The sequence below is a fragment of the Neolamprologus brichardi genome, chromosome 2 (genome assembly GCF_056152115.1).
Source record: "Neolamprologus brichardi isolate AB-2024 chromosome 2, ASM5615211v1, whole genome shotgun sequence".
Taxonomy (NCBI): Eukaryota; Metazoa; Chordata; class Actinopteri; order Cichliformes; family Cichlidae; genus Neolamprologus; species Neolamprologus brichardi.
Genome location: NC_142105.1, coordinates 7653433 through 7676327, shown reverse-complemented (window position 1 = coordinate 7676327; position 22895 = coordinate 7653433). Strand labels below are relative to the sequence as shown.

The 22895-nt window shown below is 38.9% G+C and overlaps 1 protein-coding gene across 2 annotated transcripts; it reads left to right on the top strand.

The window, feature by feature from the left end:
* Positions 1–2883: 2883 nt before the first annotated feature.
* Positions 2884–20764, top strand: LOC118454788 (uncharacterized). 2 transcript variants are annotated; one of them, XM_035911187.2, is made up of 8 exons: positions 2884–2990; positions 5223–5380; positions 6561–6817; positions 8307–8394; positions 10874–10986; positions 13240–13389; positions 13501–13588; positions 20581–20764. In XM_035911187.2, the coding sequence occupies exons 1-8, from the start codon at positions 2894–2896 to the stop codon at positions 20617–20619; spliced, it is 990 nt and encodes a 329-aa protein (XP_035767080.2). In that variant the 5' UTR covers positions 2884–2893; the 3' UTR covers positions 20620–20764. The 2 variants fall into 2 exon arrangements, with proteins under 2 accessions (XP_035767080.2, XP_035767079.2); XM_035911186.2 differs by having other exon boundaries at positions 13498–13588.
* Positions 20765–22895: the final 2131 nt, after the last annotated feature.

The following is a 22895-nucleotide window of genomic DNA, read 5'->3' as shown; positions in this document are numbered from 1 at the left end:
TTTAGCATTTTGGTGAACTCGCTCACATGTCTTGCATATGAAGCTAGACGCGATTGATTGCTTATCATAAGAACTTTCACAGGAGGACATCCGGGCTCTGAAAGAAAACCAAGCCTGTCAACAAGTCCAAAGTTCAGCATTAATCAGAATTTACTGAATTTGTTTTAATCCATACAACTAAAGTTTAAAGCTATTTGTTTTTTTAGAGTTAGTTTTTGAGCTCTAACTACTCTTTGATAAGAAATATTGGTAATTTTGTATTTTAGTTTAATTTCCCTTTACTTACAATTTAAAAAGTAAACTTTAGGTATTTTAGCAGAGCTGTATTATAGCTGTGTACCCCCTTGTTCCAGTCTTTAATGGTAAATTAATTAGATCTGTATTTGAGCTTTGTCAAATCAGACTTCGAGTATGACTCTTACAGTATTTCCTGCATTAGTCGAAGACCATCCAAGAAAATCATTAGGAACCATTTGAGTGAACCTCTGGCTGAAATATATGGGCTGACTGACCTTTGCTGGGTTAATTTGAACTTGTGATCACAGAGCTCATATTTCCGGCCTTTCGTTCAGCCCTACAAAAGATACAAATATTTTTAAAAGCAACACATTGACGGCAGATTTTTGTTTGATGTTAAAAACATGCTTTAAAATGTACTACTGACATGATTTGTGCGTATCACGATGTAATCCCATGAACGAATCCTCTGGTGGTAGTCTGTGAGCCTGTCTGTGGTTCAGACAAGCAGGGTAACTCTGCGTGGTGTTTCTGGGACGTGCGCATCTGTATGACACGTTTAGCTAAACGTGTCAAATGTTCTCAGATTTTCTGTTTTGTAGTCTGCCGTTAATTCTGAACTGTCAGTCTGGCGTGAAGATGTGGGATTATTCTTAGGTTTCTCTCACGGATCTTTGAAGGATGTTGTATTTATTTATTTCACTGGATGCTTTGTGTCAAGGTTCAACGCCATTTTCTATCTCAATTGTTATGTTGAAGATGAGAAAGTCAGCATGGTGGTTTCTTTTTTTTTAATAAACGCCATTTTTGAAAGTCTTCTTCATTTGAATGACTACAGATGCATTTCACTTAGCACAACTGTATCAGGTGGAGAGATGCTGATTTGTCTTCAGAGGGAATAACTGAGTGAGTTAGTGATGCTGTTAAGAGACGCTCATGAGTGTGAGGAAAAAAAAACAGCGAAAACGTCTCATAAACCCTCTGTAGGTTGCAAAAATAATATTCTGATATGCTTAACATTTTCATAGTTATTTATAAGACACAGAAACACGGACTCCGATGTCTTCCAGTGTCTTATTTTTGCCTAACCTACTGCACAAAATCCTCCAAATATCCAGTTCACTCTTGTGTAAAATGATAAAAAGAAAAAAGGTGTCACTTCTCAGAAGTTTGGTAAATATCTCCTGCTTGCTTTAAAAACTTATCAAAAAAAATCTCCCAGTTAATTTTCTAGCTCTGTGTTTATGAACACAAATTTTGATAGTGGCAGAACTTTTTTGTTTCACTTTTTATTCAGATCCATTCAGATAATCAAATCCTGATTGATGGCGATCCATGCGGGATTATCAGTGCTCCACATTGATCACTTTGTGGGTTCTTCTACTGCCTTTTTAGGCCTGATTGTAGATCCAAAATGGAGATCTCCGAGCCTCATAGCTATCTGCTACATTTGCTTTGGGACATGCTTCTCCATTATGGTGGAAAATGTGCAGATTGTCACCAGAAAAAGCAAACTAAATAATTAATAGTAACAGTTAATTAATTAAAATATCAACTCATTTTGATTATTTTTTAAAAATAATTTCAATATTTTATTATTTATTATTTTCTTGTTCCTTTGCTGGGCTTGTAACAAGCTTTGCGGCTGTCTTCATTTTAAATATCCATGAATGTAAACCTAATTAATAAAATGTCTTTGATTGTACACACAGGGAAGTGGCTCTTACAGGCAGTGTGTCTCCCTCTTGTGGCGGAAAAACTGGACCACAGGTTCGAAAGCGAACCACAGTCCCCTCTCGAGGTGTCCAGCTCTATTATATAAAGCAAGAGAAAAGATTTAGGAAAATAAAGACAAAGCATCTCCTTTATGAGCACCAATGCGCCGCGGCCTCACACCGCTGAAGATAAATTTGTCCTAAAAAGTTCAAGACTTCCTTTAGATGGAAAAGCTGTGTATCACTTACAGAGAAGGCTTTTCCATGTTGTTTGTAAAGTAAATAACACGCTCACCTTCAGCAAGGCTGCACAGTCTTCTGGATTTTTTACTTGCTAGCAACAAAATACTGAAAACATAGTGAGCTCATCTCCATGGCAATATATCAAACCTAAACCAACACATAGACACTTTAACACAATACATTTGATAAAGATCTAGATTTTAATGCACATTCATGGGACTTTTCTTTTTTAAACCTCTTATGCAGTCATATATAATAAAGCACTAACCTGAGGCTGCTGCCATAAAGACTCCTGCCTGCTAGATACAACATGCCCGACTTCTTCAGCTCAGCCACTGCCTCGGGGGAGAACTTTACAACACAATTTGCATATAAAATAAGATCAGCCTTTTACTTTGTGCATGATGCAAACTTTAGTTTTCCCTCTTTATTCAAGTAGCAGGCCAGATGGCAAGAAAATTCACAGAGAGACACCGCACCGCTTCCATGTTGTGACAACAGCAGCTTGTTTTAATGCTGAAACCTGCCCCTTGTAGGTGTGCACCAGGTAGGAGTCCTTTTTAAGACCTTCAGGTAAGGTTAAATATTGCGGGAAATGTGCACGCTATGTCCTCTCAGACCATGTGGGACACACCCGCCCTGCCCCGAGGATCATGGGAAGGCGGTTTTAGGTCTTTCAGGGAGCAGATGAGACACAGATGATCATGAGGCGGTTTTTCAGAGCACACCGGGACGAGGACTTCAGTCAGATCCAGTATCTGACGGCCAAGTGCACCCGCCTAGCTCATGACAAAGGTAAGTCACAAAGGTCAAGACGGGTTTAGCTGACTGTTAATCTCTTATCTACATGAAAACTGCTAGTTTACTACAAAGGGGGAAAAAACCCTCTTCTGCCTTCAGGAAGGTTATAATGTTGAGTCCACTGAGGCGTTCGGATTATGGTCAAGTAGTAGATCAGATGAGCACCACACAATGTCTATACAGCTAACAGTTAAATAACAGCTAACAGCTAAATCAGATGGACATTAATATTTAAAATGTCATCAGAACTGCAGAAAGTGCTCCCATCCTTTTCTTTAGTCAAAGTACTGCTGGCTTTATTATCATGCTTTGCAACAAGTCAAAGTCCTGCACAGAAAATGTTGCTTAGTATAATTATGTGACTGTTGAAAATGGAAGTGCTGCTACTTACTTATGGATTCATGAGTTTTTAAAGATTGTTTTGTTTGTAAAAATAGTAAAAGTAATAAAAAAATGCCCATCACAAATGTCCATAGTTAGACTTTATTAATAAATCTGAAAAACAAAGTAATAATAATTAGAAAAATACCTTGAAAAAAAGGAAAAAAAACTACACGAAACATGGCAAACATGTTTCAAAATATAAATTGATTAGCTTCAGTTTAGCTTAATTTCTAAACTTAATTTAGCTTAATTTATAAAATGTATTAATTTTATTTTACACTATGATAAAGAGCATATGCTGCATGCATATTAATACATTCTGCATTCCATGCACACCATCTCTGTAAAATTTATAGGAACAGTCTGACCTGCTGTTTCATCTATTTATATGTAAATATGTCTTTATGTGCTGTTGCATTGTGTGTGAGTGAATTGGAATCCACTTAACCCAGAGTCAAATTTCCTGAATGGAAAAACACGCTTGTCAAATAAACATAAAATTCAATCGAAGGTCACAGTGTTGTTAGAAGAACCACACATGTTTTGCGTGAAAAGAAATACTTTCATCTTTACGCTGTCAAGTAAAATGTGATGAACTAAAACACTGATCTTTAATAAAAACAGGCTTTATTGCAGGGTCGCTGCATTAGTTTGAGCCCGGTGTTCTTAATAAACAGAAAACAAAGTGCATGTTTCCTGCAGCAGATTACACTTTAACAGAATCAACTTTATAGTCATTGTGCAACAGTTTCCAAGTCAATGCAGTCACAGTTACAGAGTATCATTTTAACATGTAATATAACTACAGTTTGTATTATCTGTTTTTATTGCAATCTGGGTCAGTGTTGATCTACTTAAAGCCCATACTGAGTTACAATGCACATTTACCTCTGTAATAAGATGTAAGAGTAGCAAGTGGTGACAGTGGTGTTATCTACTTTTTTAATTCAATTAAATTCCATGTTTAATTAAAATTTTATTCCATGTTATAAAATTAAAAAATATTGTAACAGGCTAAATCCTACATTAGTACTGATGTTAGTACTTGAGAGCATTTCTGGTTGTGTGTTTATTGTTTTGGTATCATAAGGATTTAGAGCTGTACTGACATAAAAACCTAACAATGTAACTAAGTATATTTACTCAAGTACTGTATTATAGAAAAATATACTATAGAAACATATCACACACAAAAATAAGTTCAAGCAAAACTAAATCAATCAGTGGTTAAAGTTCACATCTTAACTTTGTTTTTAAATTTCATTTATTTATATTTATTTATTCTTTAAGAAAATGTTAATCCAGAATAAAAAATAATTTGTTGCAGCAAAAAAAAAATTACTGAGCAGCTACATCAATAAAACTACAACAATTCAGAGTTTACTTACTTAATGGTTTAAATATAGAACTTTTAAATAACTGAGCTAATTAAGTATAACTGACTGAATCAGTATTTTTAAGTATCAAAAGTAGTCTATGCAGTAGATTTTCTGCTTGGTAAAACTGATGTATCAGTTTTTAAGCAGAATTTAGTTATTACATTAAGTGCATTAAGTATTATAATAGACATACTGGCAACTGTTATACAAACTATAGAGAAGTTCTGATACACTGTTCATATTTTATTATTAAAATATGATTTATTTTTTAGTTAATTTACTTTTTTTCCCCCCACACTAATCAGTTAATGAAATGAAACCATCAGTGATTAATGTCTTTGGAGTGATAAGTGTCTGCAGTACAAAATTGACTGTTTAACATTAAGTATTTAAGTAAAGTCAGCCACACAGTTACATCTAATGTGCTCAGTTTAACTAACTCTTCTTGGGTTTGTGGCCTCAGCGGTGTTGGACAGAGAGTTTCTGGTGTCCCGAGAGAGGGAGAGAAGGCTGCAGAATGATCTGGAAGCTGTGACCGCCCGACTCCTCAAGCAAGACCAGCTCAATATGGAACTCAGGATGAACCAGACCCAACTCATCAGCAGGATCCAGCAGCAGCAGGTGAACCGATTATGACTTATCTTTTACATGTAGACAGAACAAGGCTGTCTGCTATAAATGTTAAATTTATTCAACATAGATCAAATAGAGTAAGTTGCTAATAATTTACTAATAAATACAACTTAAAGTTTTACCTTCACATCTTACTTGCACAAAGCTCTGAGGTATTCGCTTTCAGTTGAATCTGTAATCACTGCCACTTCCCAATAGTTCTTGTTCATTCATACGCAACTCATTTTACAGTAGAAGTGGAAATAAATTACATTTTGCACGATGTAAGTATTTGTTGGATTGTATTTGTTACTTGGATTGAAATTTAAACTGTCACTGAGTGTTGCTGCTAAGTGACATAGATTTTTTTATTGGTTGGTTTCTGTACAGAAATCTCTCTCTTTTAAATATATTGCTTCTAGTTTAAGTCTAGTTTAAATCATTTAAACTAGACTTAAACTCGTTTAAATATTCTTAAGAAGTAGTGGATAAATACAGCTTATGAAATGAATAGGAAACTGTCCATTTATCCACATAATCTGTACCTCTGACATCAACAAATCAGCTCATCTTTGCTGTCTGTTAGTTACAGTGGAATTAAGTTTACAGTAAATGTGTTTGCACATGGAAAATGCTGATGTTTTGGCATTGGTTGGTTACTTACAAACTGCATACGTCTGAGCTACAAGAAGTAAGCGTTTTGAACCACAGAGAGATTTCACTGAACTAAAGAAATCTAATGAGCATCAAAACAGCTTTCTTGTCATATTAATTTCCCTGGAACTTCTAAAATTAGGTTAAAGTTGTTTCAGCAGCTTATCAAAGTGGTCAGAAGGATTATTTTTCATGCTTTTAGAGACACAAGTGATTTTTCAGCAGGGCACAGCTCAGCATTTATCCTGTGTCATACTTTAAGGTTGCACAGTAACAAATTATCAGCCCTCTTAGAGACGTCAGTGGTATTTGTTACAGTTTTGGAGAGCTTGACTCCTTCACTTTCCCCACAAAGACAGTATCAGGTTTGGGCTTGTCCCAAACTCTTTGACCTAAAGGTGTGTCTGATATCACTTATGCAGACTGTATTGGAGAATAGCATGTCTCCAGTGAGATTTGAAAAGGATAGGAAGTGCTGAAGTGTTCATGTGAGCACATCTGCAGTAATCACAGTATGTCCGTGTCTTCCCCGCAGGACCTGGTGAACTTGCTTCGGCAGCGCGTGGTCCTGCTAGTGGAGGCGAGCTCCCGGGATGCAGAGCTACTGCGGCAGGTCGGCGCAGAGCTGCTTTGCCTGCAGAGCTCTGAGGTGAAGCTGGAGAGCCTGGTGGAGGAGCTGCAAGCTGAGGCCCAACACAGAACTGAGGTGGCAGAAAATCTCCAGACAGAGGTGTACGCTGAGGCCCAGCACAGAGCTGCACTCACTGAGAGCCTCCACGCAGAGCTGCGCAGGTAAATCTTCAGTCTCTCCAGTATGACAAAACACTGAATCATGTTTTCTTTCTTTACTTTGCACAGTACAATTTGGTTTACGTTTACTTAGAAAAGCTTGCAGAGGTAAGCCGCAAAACACACAATGAGTTCATGTAATATAGGAATACATTTTAAGTTAATACTCTCACATGCTCCAAAACAGACACACATTTAGACAGTGGAGGTGTTCTGAGACATGAAAACATCCTGATGTTTGATGAAGACAGTAGTTTTGCATCTTTTTCATGTTGTTACATTTTCTTTGTGCCATTTTTATATTATATTAAGGTATCTTTGTATTAACTTTTAAATCTCTTGTGGTAGTTTTGTATCTCTCTGTAACTGACACCCGCTAGTTCTGAAACAATTTATACGTTTTGTGTCTCTTTGTGGTCATTTTGTTGCTCTTTATAATTGTTTCAAAACTCTTTGTTGTTATTTTTAGTAGAAATCTTGGATTACTTTTTAACTTTATTGTCTTTTTGTGGTTGTCTGGAGTCATTTTTGCCATTTTTAACATTCTAACATTTGACTTTAGATGTAAGAGGCTCAGGACCTCACGACTACTCTTGGCTTTAAAGCTGTCATTATAATGCTGTGTTCTTACTTTGTATTCTAAACAAAAAAAATGGACTAATCCACTAATTACTGTGGGTGGCACAGTGGTACAGTGGTTAGCACTGTCACCTCACAGCAAGAAGAGTTTTAAACCCCGTCTGGGACCTTTCTGTGTGCAGTTTCCATTTTTTAAAAATTGCATAGCTCTGGAGAAACTATCTTAAAACAGCCGCCTGTCCTCTGTATTGCTGAATTGTTAATGACTTGATTAAAACCTTATCGACATTAAAACATACACAATGAACATTAACCCAGATAAGGCTGCAGACAGAAAAAGAAAAAACATTGAAACGGTTGACTTTTGATTACCATCTTGTGGAAACTGAAGCCAAGTAAAGCTGTCATGGGCTGCCCGGCACAGAGAAGAAAATGGTCTCAGACTGTTGTTTCAAGGCTGAACAAAAACATCGAGTCTGGACCCGCGACTTTAAATCAGCTGAAAAGTCCTCCGAGCAGCGGCGAGCTTCAGTCTGCTGACGTTAAATCCTTGCGGAGTGTCGGCTTAGTGTCAGAGTTTGTTATCACATTATGACTCCAGAAATACAGATGAAAGGAATTTGGGCGTTCGCAGAGAGCAAAAATATTTACCCTAAAACTTTTATCAAGACCAACACATTTATCTGATGGCTACAAAGAAATGAATAAATGGACTGTGAAAAAACAAAATACATCTAAGCACACTACGATAAGAGTGAGTATTTTAGTTACTTTAGTACTGTAAATTTTAAGTATGAGTGTTTATCTTACAGTACACTTTACATTGATGAAAGATCAAATAAAGATACTAAAATTAAAGAGTTTAATGAGCCGACACAGGTAAATAAGACATTTTTCTATTTGTCATCAACAGTAAGACAGTGGAGCTGGAAAGGCTAGAAGAAACGAACAGGACGCTGACAGAAGAGCTGACGGATCTCCGCAGAACTTATCAGAAGGAGGTGAGAAGGAAGAGTTTAGGACTGACGTGGGTCAAAGCTCAGAGTTTACTGCATATAAATTCGAAACAAAAGGCTGAAGGTGTAATATTTGCGGTGCAAAGACTTAAAAAGTGTCTCTGAAAAGTCATGCAGAGACTGTATACAAAGGATGGACACAGCCACTGTGTTGTGAGGTCCTGTTTTGAACCATCGACTTTTTCAGGGTGGTCATCTTCATTCTTTGAAAGTAGATGTCACAGGTGAGGGGGCAGTGAGGGGAAGCTGCACACTCATGACGTTAGTAACACTCAACAAGCTACTCAATACCTTCCAAAACCTTCTATACTTTTAGTTCTCTTTATTGTGTAGCAGTTTACACATTTGCCAAATCTCTTTGGGGTTTGCGTCAGGAGGGGAATCTGCTGTAAGAAATCTGGATACAGTACGTTTTATTGAAATCGCTGGTAAATGTGCAGGTCTATATTTTGAATGTAAAACTATTTTAAAAGTAGTCGGCACTTTCTCTCCAGCCTGAGCTCCTTTGGTAATTTGTTCCACATTTGAGCAGCTTCACCATGTTCAGCTTTTGATGAGTAGTCCAGGATGAGCCTAGCGGAGAGAGCTGCAGTGTTTGCACTGCGTCTGGAGATCTGATACGCGTCCTTACTGATGATTAGGATTTATGGAAAAAGCAAAAGTATTTTAAAATGATTCTCTGCTGTGATCTGAGAACTGTTAGATAAACACTGCTGAAGAAACAAACTCATATCAGGCCTCTGAAGCACTAAAGTAAATACTGCTGTCGGTAAAAGCAAACTGTCCATTGCATCATAACAAAAAGTACACAGTGCTTTATTAAACGAATTGAATTTAAATAAAAATAATAAAGGAGGCAAGAAGTTTCCTGTGTGAAACTGTCCATGTGTTTGGACATTGTTGAGTGTGATCTCGCTTGGTATGCGCAAAGCCACAGGTTCAAATCGTGAATAAGCTCACTCTGATGTTATAAAGACGCTGGACCCACGCGGCAAGAATTTTAATTACGTTAACATTTATTTAACAAAGTCAAACATTTCTGGCTTAAACAAGAAACTGCAAGACAATAAAAAAAGAATGCTGAGAGGCTCATGGGTTTTGTCAGTTATGTTGATTGTTTGTTTTTAAGGATCTTCGGATAGTGTGTCACTTCGACTTATGAGATAGCCTTACTGCATTTCCTTTCATAAAGGATGAGCCAGTGTGTCTTGTGGTAAAGCAGGTAATAAAGGAAGCATCAGAGCAACATTCCTTAGTATGTATATAATCTGACCAGCTCTTATTATGGCTGCTACGCAGATACCCACGGGTCACTTCATTCAATTAGGAAAATTCATAAGCAAAATTGACTATAAACTGCACATCGAGCAAGTAAAGTAATTTCCTTATTGAGGTAAGAGCAGTCAAGCATTTGTACCTGAAAGGTGCAGCATGCAGGCAAAACAAGGAGGGCTCAGGACCATCACATATAACATCAATATCCTCTATTCTTGGACCCTTAAAAGAACCACCCTCTGAAATAAACCTATTAGCTGTACATGATGGGAGAAATCTCAGCAGAATCCCTTCGTCAAGGCAAATGCTGCTGGAAAAGAAAAAAAGTGTGAAATGCAAGACTTTGGCTAATGAGGAGGTTCAATAAAATCATCAGTTTAGTGATTGCAGTGCTGATTTTGTCCAGCAGATGTCAGGATCAGACACTTATTTAAACACTGCTTTGGCCTTTTTTGGGTTGAAACACAAATAAAACTGTTGATGAGTGACAGAGCTTTAATGAATTTGCAGTGAACGGGGATTATTTCTCTGTAGCCGGCTCCTCCAATCAGAAGTAATGGATTAACACTGTTTGTGCGGTCTCAGGTTACTTCAGGTTAGTGTGGCAGAGTGCCAGCTGTGAATAATGATCTGCCGCTGGATTCTGAAAAACTCACGGTTCAAATTTATGTACTCTGTCCAAATTTTAAAAACTACAACCACCCAAGTGAGAGCACTAATTCAGATGTTGCTGGCATTAGGTCTGCATTGGTGTGTGTCGGTGTGTTGGTGTGTGTTGGGTCCAGGCATTAGTGGAACATTCCTCATTTATTTACACTCGGCTTCAAAGATTCATTCCTGCATTGGCCTCTGCTTCATCCAGTCCATCAAACAGCAAACAATCCAGGTCTACAATTATCTTTCCTTTGAGACATCTTCACAAGGCCAAGAGAAGAGAACAACAGACTGCAGAGTCAGTGAGAAACTTCATGAGAACAATTATTTGCAGGGGATAAGGCCTGTAAATTATTGTGAAAGGCCTGGGAGCAGAAGATTAAGTCTGACTCCACTGGACCCGCTCATCTTTCCACATGACATGTCTTCTTTTCCTGATTTATATTTACACGCCCCATCATAATTTTCTAATTTTGTTATCTTGGTCACATCCTGGTTTTGGAAAAAATTTATTTATTTATTTATTTATTTTGAGGTGAGGGAACTGCAGCAGGAAAATGAGGGAAGCCTGAGGAAACTTCAGGAGACGGCAGAGCAGTTCGAGTGGCTGTGTCAGCAACAGCGTTACTGGATGTCTTGTGTGAAGAGGTGAGTAGGGTTCTTTTTTTGTTTTGCTTTGTTTTTAAATATATCTCAGCTGTGTGTACCAAAAAACATAACAGAATCAGATTTTAAAGTCTTTATTGTCTGCGCACATGCTCAAAGTTGATGTAAACGAAACCCTGAAAACCCCTTCTTAATATAAATAATGTGGTTCTGCATAGAAAATACATTTGTAAATGATTATTGGAAAGGGGACTTATCTACTTGCGTTTTTATCTAGCTGGAAGTAAAGTTCTGATTTCTTATAATATACAAAGCATCTACCAGAGTTAATGCATGTCAAATGTGATTAAAATAAACAAGCAAACTATTCCAGTTGTTTAACTGACTGTCATTTACTCAGACACAATTATTTTTTATTTGTATAGAAATACTTGATTTATTCTAAACAGTGATTAAAGGTACTTTTTGCAATTACCTTCTGCAAATGTCATTAAACATTTCACCACAAGATGGCAGTGTTTTACCAGAAAGTTCTAGTGTAGCTGTCCACCTAAAACACAACAAAAGTGTGATAGTAACAATAATTCTTTAAAATGTTGCGTGAATATTGCTGTAATGGGTGTTTTTGGACTTAAATCTGATTAGACACTCAGTGCACCATCATGTGGATCAAAGTGGTATTACAAGAGAGCACAGCCCATCCTGATTTCTTGATATCACTGCAACACAATACAAAGACGTCAATAGATGTAACATCATAGCTGTTGTTGAGAGATTTGGATGAATTCAAAAAGTTTTTAAACGATTCTTTAAGCATTAACATCTTTTATCTGTCTGTTTTTTTGTGGCAGAACTACAAAGCTACCTAAAATTCCCATGGTATGATTTGGCCTTGTTATGATGTTACTGGTAGCACTGTGTTAGTATGAGCTACACATACTCACAATAAGCAGACACAGAGGGACCTAATTTACTTTGTAGTCTGCTTTCTACCCATCTTATTTACTTTAACTCTGTCTTCACCATCTTCTCTGGGGAAAAAAACTTCAAAATTCAATTCCCAACAAGCCTCTGATTGCATCTTTGTGCTGCCATGCAGGTTGGTTTGTCACAGCTGAAAACAGCTGTCTGCACCAGCTGGAAACAGCAGTGAGGGTGCACCACAGCACATAAGCTGCTACAGATCGTAAAACTGAAACAACATGCTTAAAGGTGTTAAAATGTTACGGGCAAGAGATCTGGAAAGAGTGTTGTAGCTTCCAAAAATGTCACAAAAACCTCTTTTTAATACTTTTATATGTCTCTTGTAATTAAAGAAAGACCAATAAGTTGAGATAGAGGTCTGACAGCTGATTTTGCTAGAAATTAACTAAGTACTATAGTGTATGTGGGTAGGATACCACTCATCATCATGCATTTAGGTCACAGAAGTAACCATAAGTTTCTTTAAAAGTTAACTAACCAGCAATGTTTGTTCATCAGTCAGAAAGCTCTGCTAGAATCCCCGAAAGCCCTTCTAACACACTGGATGATATTTTTAAAGCATCTCCCATGTTTCGCCTTCATAACTGAAACAAGAAACATTGCAGCCTTAAGGAATCACTTAAAACCTGTTTTTGTGAGTCACTAGATCAACTTTATACAAAAAAAACAGAGACTGATGATTCTTGAAGAAAGTTAAGTGCTTTCAAACATCTCCCCTCTGTGACCCAAATGTTTCCTGTTAGTGTCCCAGCCTTAGGCCCCAGAATTCCTCACATTAAACTCTCCAAAAGATTAATGCAGATTTCATGTTGAGGATAAGTTGGATCGTATGACAGTCTGTCAGGGACAGGGTAAGAAACTGAATTGTATTGTTCTGTTGGTCTGGTGTTTACATCAGAGGAATTTTGACTGAGAGCGTAAATGTGCATTTTTGTCCCTATCTTTTCACTTCAAATTGATACATTGATATATTACAAGTCCCGCTCCAGAAATTTCTAATGCAATCAGTGCAGGTAGTGCACATAATTCGTATTCTGGGCCCTGCTTATGCAGATTGCATTAGACACATTGGCAAACTCGTATCCAAAGCAGCTAAACTTTAGAAAGCACACGGGGGTTCAACATCTTGCTTTAGGACATTTTTACATGTGGATAGGAAGGTCTGGAAATCAACCCTACAATTTATAACCCCCTCCTCCAGCCAGGCTACATGCCGCTGCTGCTTCCTTTATAGATTAATTAGTAAATATTTAGAAACATGAGATTATGTACGCTGTGCTTGAAGAGTTGCTGAGTTATCATATTCTACAGGTTCAAAGACTGTCTCATGGAGGAGAGAGAAGCTCTGCTGCGACAGGTCAGCAGGTTGGAAAAGAAAGCTGAGAAACTAAAGCGTTCACACGACGGCAGTCCAACACGGAAACTTGTCTGCCCCCTTCAGGACGCCGAGAGCTGTGACAGGTAGTGATAGATGAACAGATTTAATGAGGAACTAGTTCATTATTATCTGAGTGTCTTTTTCAACTTTTACTCACCTTATAACACATTTAAACTTCCTGTCTCTTAAAGCAGTATAATATCATGGGAGGCAGACACAGTGACCAACCTGGAGTCACAGGTGGAGAAGTCAAACGTGCTGTGCGAAGAGCTCCTCGACCAGGTATCACTTTAATTTTTTCTTCCTGAATGGTTTTCTTATCAAAATTTGCTGCAGTTCCCCGAAGAAGAAGAAATCTTCTCACGGCAGCTTAAAGGTTACTCAAAATGTCTCCACGCCTGTTCGGTCTCGTGAAATCTTTGATGACACGTGGAAACCTTGGACGTGAAACATTAGACCTTCATTACAGTGCCAATATTCATTCGAGTATGGTTGCCAATCCCCAGAGGAGCTGCCGTGCTGTCAGTTCTTCCAGAAATTACAAGTGTGCTTTGGATAAACGTGTCTAGCATCTCTGCTGTGGATCGTCTAAAGGGCACACTTTAAGGTACCTGTGTGGCTCTGTTACTTCTCATGTGTGGAGCACGGCGGTGATTATTTTCTGTAATAATGTTATGAGAAACTGAAGTTTCGTGGCAGCTCGAAGTTTCGAATGCTTGCTGGCTCTCTTCGCGTGTCACTGCAGCCCTCAGATGAACCTTTATTTTACGAAATCTGGTGGTGATCTCAGGACTGAAATAGAAGACGTGAAAAAAGAGAGCTAACGTTCATCTGGATGTGACTGCCAGTCCTTGAAGGAATTGTCAAATATCCAGGAGACTCACAGAACCACAGTCTAATAATTGTTTTTTTCTTTTTTACTTTTTATGGTTGAGTAGTCTTCAAGTATTCAGTGAGTAACTGCTGCGCGTTCCCCAAATAACCAAGATTACATACATACAGTTCTAGTGTCCTCTTCATGAAGAAACTGTGACAGTTGGCATAATATGTGCATGTAAATGTGTGCTTGTATTGTCACTTTTACCGACCTTTCTAATCTAATAATACACTGTAACTCGGCGTATTTCAACCCAAATCACCATCCTTCCTTGAATCCTTGTATTGGGACCCTTGTGGGGGCAGTCAGATGTACTGCCTCCTAGGTCAACAATCTCTGCTTAAACACTTCTGTATGGAACTACAGAAAAAGGTCCAATTGAATCATATAGATGGAGTTCTTGTTGGCTGCTAAACATAAAAGTAGGCTGTTTGAACAATCGGCTCGTGCTGTGCTTTCTTTGGGACACCTGAAACATCGGCTGTTTCCTTTGGCCTTAGAATTCACGAACCAGTCTGTAGTTTCCCCCTTTTTCCCCCCTCCAATGTCACCTCTATCTCTCCAGCCATCTTTTCAGTGTTTCGAAATATTTGGATCAAAAACAAGAGCAGACCCGTGCTGAAATATTAGAAATCCAAACCATATTCATCTGGTCACAGCTGCCAGTCCGCTGTGGGCTCATTGCGGTGCCAGAGAGTTTTCCAAAAGACTCTGAACATTCATGTGCACTGAAGTATCATCAGTGTTTTTGAACATGGACACACGAGTCTGTACAGCAGACTGCATGCATATAGGAGGACCAAATAAGCCAAAAAAACAGAACATTGAAAAAATAACAGTCTGGGTAAAAACTGGATTTACAAATATCCACTCAGCACATAAAGTGGAACCATTTAAATTTTTTGAAAGTCACCCTGCAGGACTGCTTCCAATAACTGATGATAGTCGTTGACTTTTTAGGTCGTTGGAGAATCCAATAGTGAAACACATCTGAAAAAGTTGGGGTAGCATAACCAATGTAACAGATGAAAACAGATAGAAATAAATGAGTTATGATTATAGGCTGTATCTAAAAGATGGCGTAGGCACAGTGACCTCACCCACTGACTTCTGGATTTTTCCATTTTGAACCATCAGCTTTAGTGTTTTTGATCACTGCCATGTTGTTTTTGTTTAAATGATGTTGTTGAACCATCTGAGCTATCTCCTTGTAACTTGCTCTTAAGATGGGAACCAGGTGGTGATCTCAGGACTGAAATAGAAGACATGAAAAAAGAGAGCTAACGTTCATCTGGATGTGACTGCCAGTCCTTGAAGGAATTGTCAAATATCCAGGAGACTCACAGAACCACAGTCTAATAATTGTTTTTTTCTTTTTTTTTTACTTTTTATGGTTGAGTAGTCTTCAAGTATTCAGTGAGTAACTGCTGCGCAGTCCCCAAATAACCAAGATTACATACATACAGTTCTAGTGTCCTCTTCATGAAGAAACTGTGACAGTTGGCATAATATGTGCATGTAAATGTGTGCTTGTATTGTCACTTTTACCGACCTTTCTAATCTAATAATACACTGTAACTCGGCGTATTTCAACCCAAACCACCATCCTTCCTTGAATCCTTGTATTGGGACCCTTGTGGGGGCAGTCAGATGTACTGCCTCCTAGGTCAACAATCTCTGCTTAAACACTTCTGTATGGAACTACAGAAAAAGGTCCAAAGGTCCAAAAAGGTGTGTAACCACTTGCAATCAGTTGTTATCATCAAACCGACTTTGAATGTAAATAGTTGGCAGCAGACTGTCTCACTGGTGTTTTATCACTATCTTAACACACCAGAGTCCAGTAAGACCTCATAGATTTTGAAACAGAAATTCCTCCACAAATAGTGACATAGTTGATGCAGAGCGGCGATTTAACTGCAACACGGCACAGGTGCTTGGTACCCCCGTATTTATACAAGAATAAAACCACAATACAACCAGTTGGAAACCAGTTTGGTCGAATGCAGACAAGTTGCATTCATTGACACAAACTCACTCAAACCTTCACCAGTCTGTCTCAGAGTGATTGTAGTCAGTCTGAGACAGACTGCGATTGCCTCCCACCAGGCAACCTGTGCAGTCGCCTTGCTATCGACAATAGTCACCTAGAGTCTGAAGATGATGCATGTTCAACCTCTGGGCGATCAGTTATTTGCCACAACTGCTTGAAAACTGGTCACAAAATGTGAAAAAAATCCAATGCAATCACCAAACCAGTTGTTAGAAGGGAGTTCTTCTTTCCCACTACCTAATTTTTATGCACTGAAAGTTGCAGCTTAGTTTATGACATGTTCATTGCATATTGGATTTAATCAAAGTACAAGTTTGGATTGTGTTAGTAGTTTTTAATTCTTTGTATAACTGGGGCTTTTATTATTTTATTTCTACACATCCACAGTATGCTACACTCAGAACTGGGTACACACAGTTTTCTGTTGTTGTTGCTGTGATGGCATTAATAGGGGCATCGCATTTGCTGAATTTTCTGAAATGTCTTTGATGCAAATCACTGAAAAGCTGAATTGAAAGAGGAAACTTGTTCAGGAGGATTCATATGTCTGACTTGTTGTGTTTGTTAAAGTTTAACATTTTGAGAGATAAGCTTAATGGGTTTATTTTCAAGGGTTAGTTGAAAGAATTGAAGCCTCTTTCTATTAAATATGAAGCCTGAGCGAGCAACTAGTTAGCTTAGCTTAGCATTCAGAACCGAAATACAAGGAAACAGTCTAGTTTTGTGCGAAGGTAGCATAATCTACCACTGGCTTTTAAGCTTACTTGGGGGCGATCGTGGCTCAAGAGTTGGGAGTTCGCCTTGTAATCGGAAGGTTGCCAGTTTGAGCCCCGGCTCGGACAGTCTCGGTCGTTGTGTCCTTGAGCAAGACACTTCACCTACCGCCTACTGGTGTTGGCCAGAAGGGCCGATGGCGCGATATGGCAGCCTCGCTTCTGTCAGGCTGCCCCAGGGCAGCTGTGGCTACAACTGTAGCTTGCCTCCACCAGTGTGTGAATGGGTGGATGACTGGGTGTGTAAAGCACTTTGGGGGGACTAGTAAAAGCGCTATACAAATACAGGCCATTTACCATTTTACCATTTATATGATTGTGTTTTATATTCGTTGTTTAATCTATAAAATAAACAGTGTGAAAATAACAAATATGTCATTACTGGGACGTTTTCCATCACTCAGCAGATTCACCAGTGAGTCACTGCTCCAAGCCAAGAAAAGTCCTCCGCTTAATACCCATAAAACCAGAACGTTATGTTTTCCAGTTTAGTTTTTCCAGTCTTTATGCTAAGCTAAACTAACCATATTTCTCCTGAGTGTATGCATTTGAAGAGCAGTGTGCAGATAGTAGCAGCCTTGGGATTGTTTGAAAGGATTCTGTAAGAGTGACCAGTGCAATGTTTTAAAATCTTTGGATAAAAGAATAATGCACAACTCAAGAGCAAAACAGACATTCAAAACAGCGATAGTCATGCGAGGATGGCTTCCAGTCCCCTGTGGACTTGCAGAACAGCCAGAGCATTCATATAACTGATACTTCATGGGTACCAGAGTCTAATCAGTGTTTTATTTTTCTGTCTGCAGCATGCTTTAAAAAGTTAGAGGGCTTTGAGGAACTTGAGGTTTCAAAGCCATTTTGCAATCAAATAGGAACCCCACGATGTCTCACAAAGAAGTCCTTCAGGAAGAGCTTACAAATCCTGACAGGACCTCAAACACTTCATCCTCCTGCAGGATTTTTATAGTGGAAGGTGTCTGCCTGGCCACTTTGGGGATTTTTCAAAGCCCTCACATCTTCAGAATGACAAGTTCAGTGTTTTAAAAAATGGGGATAAGAGGAAGCCTGACAGACAGAACATAAGGCTAATAATCGTGTGCGGATGGCTGCCAGTCCCCCAGATGAGCTGCCAGGCTGCCAGAGACTTCAGAGGTGGCTGATATTTTTTGGGCTCCGGATTCACATCAGACCTTTTCACTGTCTGTCTGTCTGTCGGCTGCACATGGCTTCCTCCCAAGCCATTCGAGTCCTTTTCCAAAGCAGCAAAGAGATGACTAATAATGACTGGAGGGAGGTGATTGCCAATAGCCTCTGTGCTTCATTCCCCTCACCTCTCACAGACTCTGCAGTGCATTTCTTGGGATAATTATTCTGATTGAGTGCAGATGATGCAGAGTGGGTTTTTTTTGCAGTCCCTGCTGAGCTGAGAGAGGGAAGAAATTTAGCTGGAGGAGCAGGGAGCACCGGAGTCATAGAGGAAACAGCCATGAAAAAACACATTACCAGCTCTAACATGATTTATACAAATGGGAGATTCACATTGTGTAGACATAACTATTGTTAGATGACAGAGAGAGAAAAGGAGGACGCTTACTGTTCATTGGGCTGACATCTGCAGAGATAGAGAGATGTGCTATTTCAGACAGAGTGGTGCTGCAGAAGTACAGGTGAATAAAAAAGTCTCAAATTCTTGGCTAAATATCAGTGTGAATCTTCTTCTAGTGTTTAGATTGAGTAACTTATTGAAGGACCAATAAGTCTAACTCTGGTTCTCTGGGTAGTTTTGGAAATATAGGAGAAGATACTCTGCTTTTAAAAAAAGAAACCCTTTTAAATCAGAGTATGGCATCAACTCAGTTAAAATTCTGGGATATTGATCTGTTCAGTTGAATAACAGAGAGGATTGTTAATTAAATTCTGGTTCTTTTGTGTTAATTAAATTTACAACAGGTCCACTAGATGTGGAACAACGAGACAACCCCAAAACAGGAATGGTTTTACAGGTGGAGGCCACTGACCATTTTTTCCGATTGCTCAGTATCAATACGTCAATACATGCCATTGCAAGGTTTGCTGTGTCTCCCAGCACAGTCTCAAGATCACAGAATATACCTGATACCATATTTCGAGATATCTTTCGAGGATGCCAATGTTCACATTTTGGACAGAGAGGACAGATGGTTTGAAAGAGGAGTGAAAGAAGCCATCTATGTCCACTGTGAGCGACCATCTTTGAACAGAGGCGGTGGTTTACGACACCAACTGTCTGCCATCTATAATCCAGTTTTGAGATCCCTCCCCAGACGCCTTAATGCCCACTCACATCCTGGGCCATCTGACCTCAGAAATTCGCATGATAAGGTGGGGCCAGGTTTCATAATGAGCTCACCTGAAACCCTGGCTGATTGGGACCCACACCCTGTTTCACACCTTGGCTCAGGCGATTAGAAGATCATCAGGGGGTCCTTTTGTCCCTCTGTGGGGGGATACTCCCACTAGGTTTATATCTGGGACTCCCCACCATTTGACCTTAGAACTGAAGAAGCTTCTCGGATGAGAGGTGAAACGTCTTCAAGCAACTTAAAGAAGTCCAGACGCTTTTCTTTGCAAGCTCCTTTGACTACGATGACCTGGATGACTGAGAACCTTCACAGACATACCTGATACCATGTAGTCTGATTGGCATTTGCCACAGAATACCATAATTGGCAGGTCCACCACTAGTGCCCTGTGCTTTTCACAAATGAGGGCAGCTTCACCTTGAAGACATGTGACAGATTTGAAAGGACCTGGAGAAGCTGTGGAGAACGTTATGCTGCCTGTATCACCGTTCAGGGAGGGACCACGGAGGGATGCACTGACCTCTATAGACTCAGCAATGGCATCCTGACCGCCATTAAATATCGGGGTGAAATCCTTGGCCCCACTATCAGACCATACACTGGTGCAGTGGGCCCTGGGCTTCCTCCCGATGTATGACAAAGCCCGACCTCATGAGGCAAAACAAAAAAAACAGATCCTGGAAGATGAAGGAATTGATACCACTGACCCCCACGCACATCTGACCTAAATCTAATAAAATGCCTCTGGGACATTATGCTTGTCCATCTGACGCACCAGATTGCACCTCAGACTATCAGGAGCTCAGTGATGCCCTGTCTAGATCTGGGAGGAGTTCCCCTAGGGCACCATAGGAACAAGTGCTGAGTGCCATTTTGAGTTTTGAATTAAATTACAAAGCGAACTAACCTGTTATATGTAAAATTGTGTGTTTTGGAAAGCTGCAGAGAGCTTGCACTTTTTGCTGTAATATATGCTGCTTGCAAGTAGATTTGCTTTTTACAATTGGTGTGGAGAATACACAGAGTTACGACAGTCACATTAACAGGAAAATATAGCTGGTTAAAATAGAAATATCCCTCAATCTCACTTTTAGCATTCATTTCCAGCCATCCTTTGACCTGTACTTACTTTCTTTGAGGTTTTTCCTCACTCTCAATTCCCTTCTTGTGCACTCTTGTGTTTATTGTCTTTGGTCATCTTCACTTACATTTTATTTTTCTGCCCTCAGGCAGGGAGCCCTATCAACGGATACCAAAAACCTCCATGAGGACAGAAGCCTGGATGTCTTTGCTTTCTTTTCTCACCTTCTGCAAGCCAGGAGATGCAATGTTTTATGTGTTTGTGGTTAGCTTACCTTCCAGTCATTGTTTTGAAAAACCAAACACCCTTGGAAAAACACACCCGTGAAACCACACACGCATTGTTTTGTTTCCACTATTGTTCATCGTGATATATGACCGAATTAAAATACAATGTGCTCCTGTCCCGCATTTGGTGTCACACATGCACATCACATGTGCCTCGACTCTGTCTGGTCACATTTTTCAGTAATTGTCCATTGTTCAAACCTTGTAATCAACACCACTAACAAGAGCACAAGCACCTGCAAATGTTCTCTTTTGTTGTTTTGCCAATGAAACGTTGCAGGACAACCAGCAGCTGGCGTGCAGAGGAAGCAATGAATGTTCTTTCAACCAAAATGAAGCAATACTGATTATCCCCCCACTGGTACAGCTTGACTCTGATGAGCAGATCGCTTCATTCATCAGTTTGCATGTGGCTCAGATTAAACACGGTGACTCAGACGCTTTATCATATGTGAACCATGTGATACATGCTTATTGCAAACACAGTTTACACACGGTGAGCCAAGACATTTAAAGTATGCATTCTGTCACATCACAAACATTACACTGCAATCAACATGAGGAGCTACACGTTTATTCAGGACTACAGCAAACTTTCAACATGCATAAAAAAATCTTAACAACACTAAACCATTAATGACACAGGAAGCATCATTATATTTCATCGGCGGTGCTGGGACAACATTTTTTGTTAGCATGACAGGGGTTAGTTTGACCAACAGCGGACAAGATGTGTGATTTAAGTTTTGACTCCATGTTCAACAGGCTTTACACAAACTACACCACAGTCTCATAGCTTTAATGGCACGACCACCAAGCTCCTGCACTCAGTCCGATGATGCTGAATAGCAAACATTTGCTTGTAAATATCAAACATATAACTAAAACTTTGGGTATATTGCAACACATTTTATGTTTAAAGCTCACAACCAAAAACCTGCTGACTTCATGTTGAGTGAACCATTAAAGTACTTACTGGTTTCAGGGCTTGATCCAGTATTTGAGGTAATCAATTTTTAGCCTGGAAATATCGCTAATTCTCTATGTGAAATAAAAAGAATGCATATATATATATATATATATATATATATATATATATATATATATATATATATATATATACACACACACACACACACACACACACACATATATATATATATATATATATATATATATATGTATGTTCATAACTTAAATGATTAAGTTATGTTGGCCCATAGCCCATCAGTCCATACATTTTACATGGTGTACTACAGAGGAGAGATAGTTGGGCATTAACCTATAAATTATGTTATAAAAATGAAATTCTACATTTCAGAACTGGAGGACATATTCAACTAAATCACACCAGGACCACATCCATCTTGGAGCTCTGCCTTTGCTTCATTGTAAACCCCCAAATCGAAAGGTTTCTTGACTCTTTTGCTCAGTTGTTATGGTAACAAACTGACAGAGAAGGCAGTGACTTATTTGGTAGTTTATGCTACCGTAGAATTCTTCCTTTTGCCAAATGAATGTATGCTCTTTAAAAATGAATTTATAACAGGTTACAAGCCTGTCTGACAGCAAATAAACCTCTTAGCATCCACCTCAGTACTACGAAGCAGGACTTTCTTTTGTCCAGGTAACTTTAGGGCAACCCTGGGCTTTCTGGTTCACTTCTTTCCAGGGTACATCGGGGGTAACTTATTCTGCAACCATAACCTATTCCAAAGCAGGTTATGTATGTAGGGATGTTAAGAGGTTTAAAATCTACACTGAAATATGTGTATTCAACATATAAGAGTAGAAACAATTTAAGGTTTCACGTAAACATTGCCACTAAAATTTTAGCTACTGACATAATGATATTGATAACATCAGTGTCAATTAGAAACTGACAAATAGGTTAAATAAATAAATCACAAATACTTTTGCTAACATTCAATTACATTTTTTTTTTACATATTTGTGGGATATATATTATGTAATCTTATGAATGTACTTGTTTGAATTTGAAAGGACCAAGACACACCTGGCAGATAACTATACAGATAACCAGTAATATATATAAGTAAGATCTATATTAATGCTTAAGGGTGTGTGTGGATAATGGATAACACTTTGTACCTTTTCAGGGGACGTAATACGATTAACCTTCGAGGCCGACCAAAACTTTTTAAGTAAATACTTT